The sequence below is a fragment of the Elgaria multicarinata genome, chromosome 10 (genome assembly GCF_023053635.1).
Source record: "Elgaria multicarinata webbii isolate HBS135686 ecotype San Diego chromosome 10, rElgMul1.1.pri, whole genome shotgun sequence".
Lineage (NCBI taxonomy): Eukaryota > Metazoa > Chordata > Lepidosauria > Squamata > Anguidae > Elgaria > Elgaria multicarinata.
The window spans coordinates 19,593,510-19,606,657 of record NC_086180.1 but is presented as its reverse complement, the minus strand read 5'-3'; the positions used below and the strand labels follow the sequence as shown (position 1 = coordinate 19,606,657).

The 13,148-nt window shown below is 44.9% G+C and overlaps 1 protein-coding gene and 1 long non-coding RNA gene across 6 annotated transcripts in view; both read left to right on the top strand.

Annotated features, from left to right (window-relative positions):
• GPRIN3 (GPRIN family member 3) overlaps positions 1 to 5,970 on the top strand; it is a 60,619-nt gene extending 54,649 nt beyond the window's left edge. For all 5 annotated transcript variants that reach the window (XM_063136239.1, XM_063136240.1, XM_063136235.1 and 2 more), the window contains one exon: positions 380 to 5,970. In XM_063136239.1, coding sequence (XP_062992309.1) covers positions 498 to 2,825 — 2,328 coding nt within the window. In that variant the 5' untranslated portion in view covers positions 380 to 497 and the 3' untranslated portion in view covers positions 2,826 to 5,970. The remainder of the gene's footprint in view (positions 1 to 379) is intronic.
• Positions 5,971 to 7,888: 1,918 nt separating this feature from the next.
• Positions 7,889 to 12,822, top strand: LOC134404685 (uncharacterized). The gene is made up of 2 exons (XR_010025897.1): positions 7,889 to 9,310; positions 9,778 to 12,822. It is a non-coding gene; the product is annotated as an uncharacterized LOC134404685 (long non-coding RNA).
• The last annotated feature ends 326 nt before the right edge of the window (positions 12,823 to 13,148 follow it).

The window sequence follows — 13,148 nt, the reverse complement described above, 5'->3', positions numbered from 1 at the left end:
AGGACTTCCTTTTGTCTGTCCTGAATTTCTAACCAATCAGCTTCATGGGATGAACCCTTGTTCTAGTATCATGGGAGAAGGAGAAAATTGTCTCCCTATACACATTCTTCACATTATGCATAATTTTGTACACCAATAATGCCAATGGTTCCCCCTTCCATTTCCTCTAGGACAGCTGGCCCACAGATAAGCCACCTCCTGAAGGGGGCCATTGGGTTTGCAATAAGGGATAAACCCTGCTTAACTCCATCACAAGGCATACCCCTGCTGCAAACCCATCTTATCTTTGCTTGAGTTCAGAGCCTACATTGGATATTTTCATTGCTTTTTATCTGAATGTATTATTAACGTGCTTCCATGTCTTCCTCTGCTTTCACAGACTTGTTGTGAGGAAGATTCGCCTGTAGCTGTACCTCCAGCTGTGTAAGCTCCTTTTCGCCACAACTCGAACAGACACTGGGCAAAGCTGACTGGGGCTTGTAACGCATCGCATTTCCATGGGGACTGTACCAGATCCTCTAAGGTCTGCCAAGCTTTCGTTGGTCACAGCTTGCAAGGAGGAAAACAGCCTAAGAGAGCTGCAGTCCCCTGAACACCAGCACAAGCAAGCAAGCATCGAGAGGAACAGTAATGGCTACCCCTTCCCTGCCAAGGGGCAACCCTCTGGAGAGCACTTTTTTGAAGTGAAGTATGCAGCAGAAGCCAACATTCCAAGGGGTGAGCGGCATTGTGGTTATGACACTCATCAGCCCACCATGTTTTCTCCTGGATCCTTGAGTCTCTCCAAAGAAGGCTGCCGGGCAGCTCTGGAGCCAGTAGACCACTCTGAGCAGGAAGCCAGCCATGGGGACAAAGGCCAGGCCCCAGCAGAAGGCTGTACTTCAGTGCAAGCTGTAGCCAAGGTGCCTGCTAGCCAGGAGGCTGACCAGAACGTGCACAGCGGTGCTGGAGGGCAACTCTGTAGTGGCGTTGATCAGGCAAGCTCTCCCTCTGGAGATGTTACGGAGGATAAAGCCCATAATCCTCCTTCTTCTGCTCATCTAAATGCCCAGCAAGTAGCTCCAGCAGCAAAGGAAATTGTGGATGAAATGGTTGGTTTTGAAAAAACTCAAGCACTACCTTCAGCGAAGGAATTGGAATCTGTTTCTGATCTTGGGGTGAAGGCCCCTGCTTGCTCAGATGCAGAATTGAAGGTGACAAAGGATACAAGTTCCCAACCCAGTGCTAGGAGTGGGTCAGAGGTTGAATCCAAAACCAACCTTGAAAGCCCACCTCAGCCTTCGTGCAATGACGAGACAGCGGAGAAGGCAGTGCCGCAGCCGTCCAAGTTCAAGGACACAGGAACCATGACAGGGCCACCTGAAGATGGGTCAGCAGATGGGGAGGCGAGGAACAGGGCCCGTCGTGATGCTGAAGTCCAGGCTGTAGCCAGTGTGGAAAGTAAATCAGCTTCCACCAGCCCAAGTATCTTGACGGCGTTCTTAAGAGAAAGCATGCCTTCCGAGGCAAAACAGAAGCAAGAGCAGTTGCACATCATTTACACAGGAGCCGGAGGGAAGGAACAGTCTGAAATTGTTGACAATTTGGCGGCGCTTGTCCAAACAGTTCCGTCCATCCTGCCTGAAGTGCGTATTCAGGCACCAGCTGCAGTAGAGGGGTGGTTGGGAGCTCAGGGTGTCAGGCGTCAAGATGACCTGGCAGGCACGGGTGATGCCATCCACTCAGCTTTGGTGGACAACGCACAGCATCCATGCCCACCGGCATCTGGGAGTCCTCAAGAAACGGCGGTCCAGAGGACAGAAGTTCAAAGAGCAGACATGGCTGGAAGCCACAGTGATGTTCCTGTGGACAGTTCAATTCTGCTGAAGACAAGACCTGTTTACCAGATTACTGTCAACCCCAGTAATCAGTCTGTGGCTCCCTCACACCCTGTGAACATTGAAACCAAACTACCTCCATCTTCCACTCTCCCAGAAATCAACAGCAAACAACAGCACCTGGGGTCCTCTGCTATACAGAATCAACAGGCAGCCCCGTCGTGTCACAGAGTGTCTGAGAAGACCGACACTGTAACCACCATGGCCGGTGTTCATAGTAGCAATCAGGGGGAGCAGCTGCCAACCAAAACTGTTAGTGATTTTGAGATAGGCCCAGATCGTTCCCATGTGGATGTAAAACCAAAGAGGGAAGGCCAGCTCATCCATCTCGACCCTAAAGAGCAAGAAGCAAGCAATACAAGAGCTGCTGCTGGACCCCAGACCATGTGTGCTCCAGTGACAGCACAGAGAGCACTGAATGCATTTCCAGGGGATAAGAAAGAAGCAACAGCAGCTGGCAGCCGGAATCTTGCCATTGGGCTGGAAGCTGAGCCGAGCAGAAATTCTGTCCCCGGCCTGGGAACCCAGAACAACGAAACTAGGAAGGGACCAAAACTTGATCATGCTTCTGCTAAACCAGTGCCAAACCTTGGTGGAAAGAAGAAAGACCTCAAGTCTGCCACCGAGACTAAAGTGCAGTTGAAGCAATCCAAGCACGTCAGGGATGTTGTGTGGGATGAACAGGGCATGACCTGGGAGGTTTACGGGGCATCCCTGGACCCCGAATCGTTGGGGATCGCTATCCAGAACCACTTACAGAGGCAGATCAGAGAACACGAAAAACTGATTAAGGCCCAAAGCACCCAGACCCGTAAATCCATTTCTTCAGATACGTCTTCAAATAAAAAACTTAAAGGGAGGCACCAGAACGTTTTCCAGTCCATGCTGCAGAATTTCCGACGCCCAAATTGCTGTGTTCGCCCTGCTGCTTCTGCTGTGTTGGATTGAAAGGTTGCGAGATGCGGGTGGGAAGGCGATGCACATCCATTTGTAGCCATTTGTATAAATGTACACGGAAATCCATAGCAAGAAGGACCTAAAGCTCAGCGTTGTTGCTTGAGATTCTGATACAGTGACTGGGGGAGGCGGTGTGTGGGGTGGGAGGCAGGAAAGGGGAATGCTGACTACGTCTTATATTCCCTGTAGTCATCACATCTTACCTACCTTATTTCTGCAAATGGCACATGCAGATTTTATGTTTACGTAGAAGCCCGTGACCCCGTCTGTGGCCAAATGAAAATATAAGCACTTAAGGCGCAGTCCTACGCATGTTAAGACAGGGGGGGAAATCCTACAACTCCCAGCATTGCCCAGCCAATATGGCTAGCTGGGGAAGGCTGGGAACTGCAGGACATTTTTCTGTCTAAACATGCATAGGATTACGTCCTTAATGAAGCACAATTTTTAAAATGGCCGATTTACCGCAACAACCTATGGCAGTTTTATAGGCAGAAGAGAGGGAGGGTGTCAGACCCTTTCAAAAAAGTCTTTGCTCTTTTACAAGGTGTTTTAATAATGTAGATAATAGAAATTTCAGCAGCTGTCAGATAATGTAGCAAATATTCCCAAACTGAGGAGAACAATATATAAATAATTCGGAAAACCTAAGTTGGGTTGATCGTGAAAGGGAGCCATTTTTTCTTTAATTTATACATCGTTTGAGAGGTCTTAAAAAGGTGTCAGAGGATATTTGTTTGTAAGCTCTACTATTCCAGTAGAACGCAATTGCAGTAGAATAGCCTTCCCCATTCTGGTGTCTTCCAGATGCGCTGCACCACCACTTCCGAAATCCCCTGGCCAGCACAGCTATAGTTCCCAGAATTGCTGGCTGAGAATTATGGGAGTTGCATCTTAACATATCTTGAGGGCACTAGATTGAGGGAAGCTGTAGTAGAAGATCATTCCAAGTGCGCGGCCAGAGGAGGAAGTCCAGAGACAATCTGCCTCACACATAAAGGGGAATTGGAACTCCTGCACCAATAATCCATACAATACTAAATTAGGTTGTGCCGAAGGTCCTTCAGCTGGGTTCTGCTGTTGGGAAGCCTCTGACAGCCTTGCCCCAATAAAAGTGCATAGGACTGGAGTGTAAGGGGCTTAAAATACCCAATTCCCAACAAATTACAATTGTCTTTTACGCATTTGGGGACTCCTGTGTGAGATTTCGACTGTTATTTGTTCATTACTGCGCCTTTTTTTCCTTTTTCTTTCTGTGTAACTGGTGTTGTGAAATACTGTCTTTTTGAGATGGTACTTCCCCACCGCATAGTAGTGGAGAAATGGTTAGGATTTTCCATGACACATGGGAATGAGAGAGGATTACAAAGATTTAAAGTCTATTCATGCACGTCGTCATTTCCAGTGATAGGAGGAAAGCGACGTCAGCTTGCCTGAGGCAAAAACATGCGCTCACTTCCTGCAGGCTGCCTGCCATGAAGAGCGTTTAATGTCTCTTTCTTGGGAAGATTAAAAAAAAAGCTTTACTGCACATTCTAGAGCAGGGATAGGCAATATAGTGTGCATGGGCATCAGTGTGCCATTGGACATCTTTCTTGGCACCCACTAAGGCGCTGTACCCCTCCCCCCACTTTTTGTGTTTTAAATTAACACATTTTCTTCCCAGCAATGGGAATTGCTGTGAGATAGGTTTCTGATGGTATTGAAAATTGTGGGTTCAAAGAGCTGTTCAGTGTATTGGGGCTCAGGCCACGCCTTTACCTTGTGGCAGGTTACTCATCCTTTGCCACACCTCCCATGCTAGCCATTTTGGGGTGATGCCCAAGACCATTTCTCCAATAGCCAAATGTGCCCACAGGCCCGCAAAGATTGCCAAACCCTGTTCTAGAGCATGGTTGGGGAACTTGCGGCCTTCCAGATGTTAGGATACAGTGTCCATAATCCCTGCCCTGGGGCTGATAGGAATTGGAGTCGAACAACATCTGGAGCACCAGCCTTGTTCTAGAGCCAGGGTTCTCACTGTATGTGGTGGGCATCCCTAGAGACCTGATGTGGTGAAACTAAGACCAGTTGCCAAAGGAAATGAGTGTTGATTGCATCTTTGGTCCAAGCGTGCCAATCCATGACCATTCAACCAGTGCCAACTAGAAACTGTGCCTTGCCCCTGGTGTTGCTTGTCAGCCCTATGGGCCAACAGGACAATGTTGTTACATTTTTCTCAAGCATCGCGTTTCCCTACTAATGCTCCTGGAGCAAGGTGTGAGCAAAAATAGTTGCTTTGAGTCTCGTCACGACATCTGTCTAGGGTGGCCACTTAAGGCTTTGCCAAAAAAAGGAGGAAATGCACCACCAAAAAAGAAGACAAATGAGAACGCAGATTTGCATAAAATTTGTAGAGAGAGGTGCCAGTTTAGAAACAATTGCTATAACTTAATGAAAATGTAATACATCCCACCATAATGAGGAAGATTATAATCATGTCCTCTAGTTAAAAAAAAAAAGCTGCATGGCCAACTTACCTCTGTCTTTTTAACCTATTTGTTCCTAAGTCAAAGGCAAATGTGAGCACCTCTTCTGACGCTACCTTAGCTGCATGGATCCACTCCTACATCTTCCCCTGTACCACTCCAGTAATGTCACAAGATGAGTAACACCAGGTGGGAATCTCATTAATGCAGGTGGGAAGAGCCCATAATGAAGTTCCTACCAACATTTGGGTTGTCCCACTATCTGGAAGAAACAGTGCCAGGATCCACATTGCCAGCCATTCCTCCATGTTCTTGGAGTGACACAGAAAGGACATATGCTATGGGGCAGTTGCACTCAGTAGAATTTAGACATGTTTTTATTCTATAAGGAGGCACAGTGGCCCAGGTCTGAGAACCTATTATTGATATTGACCATTTTTTAAAAAAATCAATTCCAAATTATTTCCCTTTTCCGCCAGCTGGCAGTGGCGCCCTGCTGCAAGGACTCAGTAGATTAATTGTTTTTGTAACTCCAGTTGTATAACTGGCATTTTATAGATCTGGAAGCTGGACTAAGAAAGAAAAATAAGGGAGAAGGGAAATTGCAGCGTTCAGATCATTATCCAGCCTTCATCCAGCTGCCCACTTTAGAGAAGCAAACGTCATCATCCTAGGAGCTGTCTGTATGTGGGGAAAGCCCCAGGGTGGCTCCATGGTGGCCCTCTGTTACTTATACAACATAGCAACCACTACAGAGCCATTCCAGGGCTTTCTTCCAAAGTAAAAAAATCGGGGACTTACCCCAACTTTTTTCTCCAGATCGAGGCGAGGATGGCTAATCCACCGTCTATCGCCGCTCCGGAGGGAGGCAGAGGCATGGGTGGGTAGATGGTGACCCCTGATTGGTCGCTGCAGGAGGAAGGGGCAGGCCAGTGAGCTGAATGGCCACCAGAACGCCCCTGCCTCTGTTGTGGGGAGAAGAGTTTCCCTTTTTCTGGGGAGAAAGTTCTCTATTCCCTTGGCTTCAATGAGGTAAAGGGGGAGAAAGCCAAGGAAGGCTGGGTGGCAGCAGCTCCCGCTCCCCCAATGATCCATATAAATCCTTGGCATGGGGATAATTTATTTAGAATATTTATAATATGGCACAATCCTGCAGGAGCAAAACTGTGGGGGTTTGGGGGCTCGCAGCACCAATCCACCATCATCAAGACAGGCCCCTAGTGCAAGGTTGTAAGGTCCTTAAGCTCAGTAAAATCTGTTCTATGGGAATCCTTGCTCAAGGTGAGATAGATGCAAGGATTTAAGTGCCCCAATAACATCTGCTGGAGCAGGGTAGGAAGGAAGGAGCAAAATTGGGCTTTTTCCTAGCAAATTCCCACAAGTTTATTCTGAGGAATTTTCAGGGTGGAACCATACATTAAGAAAAACGCAAAAGGCTGCTGCCAACCATGACATCATTGTATTGAATTTTCCCCTTTCCGTCGTCAGACGTCATCCTGTTGTGTGTTTCTCCACTCCAACTTCACATAATCGGCTGGTGTGGTTGCAGAAATGCTTCATGTTACGATATCAGGAAACAAGGGGACTGTGAATGCACAGTACACGGGGAGAAGGGGATCACTGCATGGTGATTTCCATTTTTGACAGGAGCCCTGGGTTTATTATAATGTGTAGTTCCGGTCTCCTGTTCCAAGTTTTGCCTTCACACTGGAGTTCACTTGAGTTAATGTCTTCAGCTATTATTACCGTGTTACCATGTTCCAGAATTGAGAATCCAGTTCCAATCTCCCATGCCTCTCTGTCTTCCTGATCATGAGTACTTTCTGCAAAGCTTGAATACCCAGCTTTTGCTTGCACAGCAAAATCCACCTGCTTCCCCCCCAAAAAACCCAAAAAAACCCCCCACAAAAACAAAATCATAATAGGATAACGGGAATTCACATGGAATATATATTTAGCAAAATGCAGACTAAAATTTTCAAAGGTTCCTAAGAACCAAGTCCATAAATTGATTAAGGCTAACTCCTTTGGTTGTAGCCAACACAAGCCATCCGCCAGCAGAACGGAAAACCCTCCAGAGTGGATTAAGGGGTGTGTTTGTGTGCAAGCGGACGTCCCATTGTGTGAGCGGATGTCCACTCTTGCAGTGTTAGATTTAATCCTTTGGATTTAAATAGGTTGAGTCTCAGAAAAAGTCAGTGTGACTAAATCAGCATAAATCCAATTTTCACTACCTGGAATTTCATGACCACTGGTAATTTGTTCCATTGCCTAATAATTATGTCCTCCTAACATGGCTTTTTTTAGAAACAACAGTGATAGAAATCACTGACAATGAAGACCATTCGCTATAATTCTACCATTAAGCACTCATATATGTCATGACCTTCAAGAGACTAAGCGCATGTCTAGACCAGTGTTTATCCTAGGGATCATCCCAGGATCATCCCACATGACGCACAGGGGATCCCGGGAACAGGGAGGGATGAACCCTCCATTTCCCTAGGATAACGGACCACTTGTAGCCGAATTTTTCCTGCGGTCTTGGGATCGTCCCAAGACCATTGGAGGTGTGTAGGTGCCCATCCCGTCTTAGTTCCACCTCCTCATGAGTAAATGCGTGGTGGCGGGAATGAGGCCCAGAGCTCTTCAGGCACCCTGGGCCCAGAGAAGGGGGGCGGATTGGGTGTTGTTGTTTTAACTCTTTCATTGGAGCACACGTCCGCTCATCTTCTGTAAAAAAAATAAATAAATGGCAGGCGCGACATCTCTCCTTCCTCCTGGGATGTCGTGCTCACATATGGACAAAGGGAAGGATCTCACGAGCAGAATATCACAAGATCCTCCCTCCTCTCTCCCCTGGTCTAGACATGCCCTAAGCTTCCATATAATTATTTCCTATTGAAATCAAAAAGACCTTAAAAATACTTAACTTTGGCTGTACCATACCCCGTGGCTTTTTTTTAAAAAGCATGAGATCATTTTTCCCCACCTATTGTCATTTATTGTGTAGTCGTGTTCCATGAGTGTGTAAAACCAGTTTTTCTGTTTGCTTTTTTTCTTAAGAAGAGAGGGGGGAAAGATTTAAAAGCTCTGCTTTGGGATCATAATTGTTTATTGGCTTACAGCCATCAGCAGTAGTACTTTCGGAATGTACTCAGATGTACATCTTATCAGGCCTTGCTTTATTGTTTGCCTTGCAGCAAAACAGGCTGTTCTGGTGGCCATGCAAGACACATAATAATGATAGGAGGTAATTTCTTGTAAGGCATGCCAGTTATACAGCCTCTCCTTGAAAAGTCTGTGTTAAACAAAAGCCAAACAAAATACAAAAGAAACCCAAGTCTCTCAAAAACAATTATTTTAGTTGCATTTTTTTTAAAAAAAAAACCCAACAAGAATGGAGCTTTCACCATTGTATTTTTGGACAGATATTATCTGCATATTGTTTGAGTTGCATAGTCTTGCTTTTGGCTTTATCCATTGTATTTCCAGAGGACTCATACCTATCTATAGTTACTTAAGTGCCTGTAGATAGGAAAATAGAAGCTAAAGGAACTGTGTATGTGTTAAGCCTAGAGAAAAGCAGATCCTAGACATGCTTTTCTGAGAGTAAGCCCCATTAAACTCAGTGGAGTTTACTTCTGAGTAGATATGCATCAGATGGGAACAACCCACCCCTATGCAGGGCACAGCCGCCCATATTCAAAGGAAAAGGAAATAGTAGACCCCTTGTTTCTCTTACGTGTGCACAAAGCCCATTAAAAGGAAAGGAAGGTCCCATCTTCATCCAGCCCTCCTTGCTACCCATCCAAGTTGAAGGAGGATCTGTAGCTCAGTGGTAGGTCACATCTTTGCATGCAGAAGATTTCCGGTTCAATCCCTACCCTCTAGTTGAAAAAGTATGGATATATTACAAGTTGGATTCCTCCTTTTTTTTCTTTGCTTTTTGCTGGCCCTGATTCGGTTTAACACTAGGCATACTCATAAATTCAGCACATGAAGTTAGTTGTGACACAGGGCATGTCTACATGGGGCAATATTCCAGGAATCGTCCCTGTGCACAGGGGATCCCAGGAGCAGGAAGGGAAGATCCCTGCATTTTTCTGGGATATTGCCCTACACTTTTTTCCTGGTTTTTCCCGCAGTCCTGGGATGATCCCGAGACTGCTGGACATGTGGGCGGCTGTCCCATTTTGTCCCAGCTCCTCACGAGGAGCCAGGAATGGGGCACAGAGTTCTTCAGGAGCTCCGTGCCCATTGGGGGTGGGGTAGAGGGAACGGGATTATTATTTTTTGAAAAACACTGTTTGATGGAGCGCTCGTGCACTCATTTTATGTAAAAAATAATAATGGCGGACACAACGTCGTCCTTCCTCCCAGGACGTCACGCGCCACATGTGGACTGAGTGGGAGGATCTCGCAATTAGCATATCACGAGATCCTCCCCCCCCCCAGAAAGCCGGGAGGTCTAGACATGCCCTAACTTAGCTCCCATTCATTTCAATGGCTTTACTCTAAGTAGGACTAAGATTGAATACTACACCATGATTAGAAGGGAGTTGGGTGGACCCAGTGGTTTTAAACTTTAGGGACAGGTGCCTGCCCTTAATCCAGAGAAACCAATGCCTAAGGCTGGAATTCTATACACACTTGCCTGAGAGTAAATTCCATTGAACTCAATTGGGCTTGCTTCTGAGTAGATATGCAGAGGGCAGCACACTAAACTCCATTAAAATCAATAGGGCAAGCTAGCTGCAATGAACAAGACCCATACAGTTCAATGGGATTTAAGCACAACCAGCAACAGGTTCAGCTAGAAGCAAAATATAGGGTCAAAATGACTCCCTCTCAAAATCACTGTTTTATTCAGTAGTTGATCTGGCACCCTAATCTTAAAAATAGCTGCATACCTGGCCAAGAATACCAGCTCATTGCTCCAGCCTTCCAGTTTAAAGAAAAAAGATTTTAAAAATCTTAAGAAATACTAATAATTAAAAATAAATCAGGAGGTGCAGGGAGCCTGATGGGCACCAAGAGAGATGTATATGGGCACCACATTGGAGACCCCCGTCCTATAGCATCAGTGTAAATCTTAGTTTGGTTTGCGTGTGTTTTGAAATTGTATTGGTGTTGGTCAAAATGGTCTGGGGAGAAAGAAATGTAAGCAAGCTTTAACATAACCAAACAAACCAAGTGAATCCCATCAGTTCCCTTTCCCCTGTGTTTGCTGTGCACAGTATCAAACAAAAAGTAGTTGATATAACCTGCACTATCCTAAATATTTATTTGCTGAAGGAACATGGCTTAGGAATAGACCAGAGGGACATTGCAGCATACAGTAGAAGACACTGTTAGGTAACAGGCTCTCAGGTGTCCAAATCAGATGCTTGGATTATGACCAGTGAATTCACCTTTTATCTGCCAGACGGGCGTGTGAATTAGCTCCAAGAAATCTCTTTACAACCCTCCTCAGAAAGGTGAAGAGTCTGGCAGAAAATACACTGTTCGCACCAATCTTGTGTTTCCTGTAGCCACCTTGTTTATTTTTCCCAGGGTAGAGTAGGATGTCAGTATTGGGTTTCCATGTCGGTATTGGGTTTCCACCTCTAAAAGTACAGAAGAGGCTTGGATTGGCCAATCTAGTTGTCAACCATTGGAACAAAGTCTTAATTTGTCTTCTTTTTTGGTTTAGATTCTCCTCTCATATTTCACCTTGCTTCTAATTCACTTCCACCCTTCCAGTTGATATTTGAACTGCCATGTTAGGGCACTTGTCCTGTAGCTGTCTGGTAGCGAAAGAAGGCTCTAATGTTTACTTCCTTCCCATTATTGTCCAAAATGTGAACTTTATGTAGATTGTTTGAATGGTAGTAGACGTTGATGGTATTGTTAGGTAAGAGTTGCTGCCATTTGGCTTCTCCTTACTGACTTTTGTGTCTCTGTTGGCACCAAAGTGTGTTCCCTTCTCGTCTTGTGCTGCTGGGTTTGCAGCTATCTCCATGTTCAGATGACCTACAGTTCTTTGATGTTTATTCTTGTGCCTTCAGATCCTTTGTTTCCATCCAAATTGTCCTCACGGATTGTGAAGTGATGTCCATTAAGGAATCTTCTCTCATTTTGTGGGTTGTTCATTATGTGTCAGAAGAAAATAGGGAATAAACAAACGAGGGAAAACCTTCATATTTAGATGGACTTGAAGCTCATGAGAAAAGATCTGGATACATCTTTTCCCCACACTACACACACACACGCTTTTCATTTACAACAAATAGTGGATGAAGCCACACATGGGAAAAAGACATAGACAAAAGCAATGGAAGCTTTCTACTCCGTGAAGAAACTGTGAGATCCGTCTTAACGTTCTGCAACTGCTTTCAGCTGAGGAATTCAACTCACCTCGCCTCCCAGCTGACTTAACGCCTCTAATTATAGTGTTTCCAATACATATAGATAGATATTTTTTAAAAAACTGAATATTTGAAAAAAGGTAAGGCTTCCAGCAGAGCACGTAAGTGGACAGAGCTGTTATTAGACTGCAGCTACGGTACAGTTCTTTTAAAAGATATATAGATAATATATCATTGAAAGTTTGTTTTTAATGGGACTAATAGTGAATACAATACAATGGGCACATGAACCTGCTGAAATGTATTTGCAGTCAAGCAATGTGCCCTCTGTCGTCCCCGTCCCCCCAAAGGTCCATAACACCAGCACATGTCATATTAGGAAGTATTGTTTATTTTTAAAGATTTGATTAGGGCAGAATCTAAGCAGCTTTAACTGGCTAGTTTTATTTTATTGGTGTCCTTGACAAAGGCCTTTTCAGGGTGATCTCAAACAAGCTCTAAAATAGGTGGGCAGCTTGTGGCCTTCCAGATGTTTAGGCCAACAACTCCCAAGCATCCCTCACCATTGTTTATGCTGTCTAGGACTGATGGGGAGTTGTAGATCTCAATATATGGAGGGTCACAAGTTGCCCACCCCTGCTCTCAAAACAACCTGTCTGCTCTATCAGCCGGCTGTTTCTGCCCAAAAAACAATAGCATCCCAGGACCTGGAAGACGTTTTTGATGATTATCCAAATAGGATGAAGTTTTCACCCTATAAAATACAACCCATTAAATATTATATTGAAATGGTATAAATTGATTGTCGAGTAATGAAAAATCCCTGCCAAATGAACAAAAGAATTTAAATTTGAAGTGAGATGGAGTGAAACTATTTCTAAATACTACGGTTTCGATCTGTATACTGTACTACCCCCAGGGAATTGAATATCTGGAGATTATTTTATCCTCTTCTCTATGTAGTAGATTGGGCTGAGCTCCAACTCATCTAGTGAGTTCCATGACCAAAAGAGGGACATTAAGTCAGGTCTGTCCAGGCCAACCTCCTCCTCATCTTTCTACCCGTAATACTTTTCATCATGTTTTTCTGTTTTTGCTGGAGGTTTGGTGACTGGTTTTTGATGCTCATTGACTTCACATGGTAGGATGGCAATAGTATTTATTATTTATTTATTATTTATAAAACTGGCATGCCACTTAATACAATAAAATCTAAGAGCAGTTTATGCCACGATAACAATCATAATACAATATAAAAATAAATAATTAAAAACGTAGAGCTGAAACTGTAAAATAGAGCAATGTCCTTGTCGGGCAACGCTGTGTAAAGAAGTAAGTTCTCAAAAGGGATTTGAAACGTGACAGTTTCTGCCTCTCGTACATGTGTAGGAGAGTGTTCCAGGGAGTAGATGCCACAACTGAGGAGGCCTTGCTTTTCTGACATTGCATGGCAACATTCAGAAGGCCCCCAATTTCCTTCCTGCTTTGCTAGAATA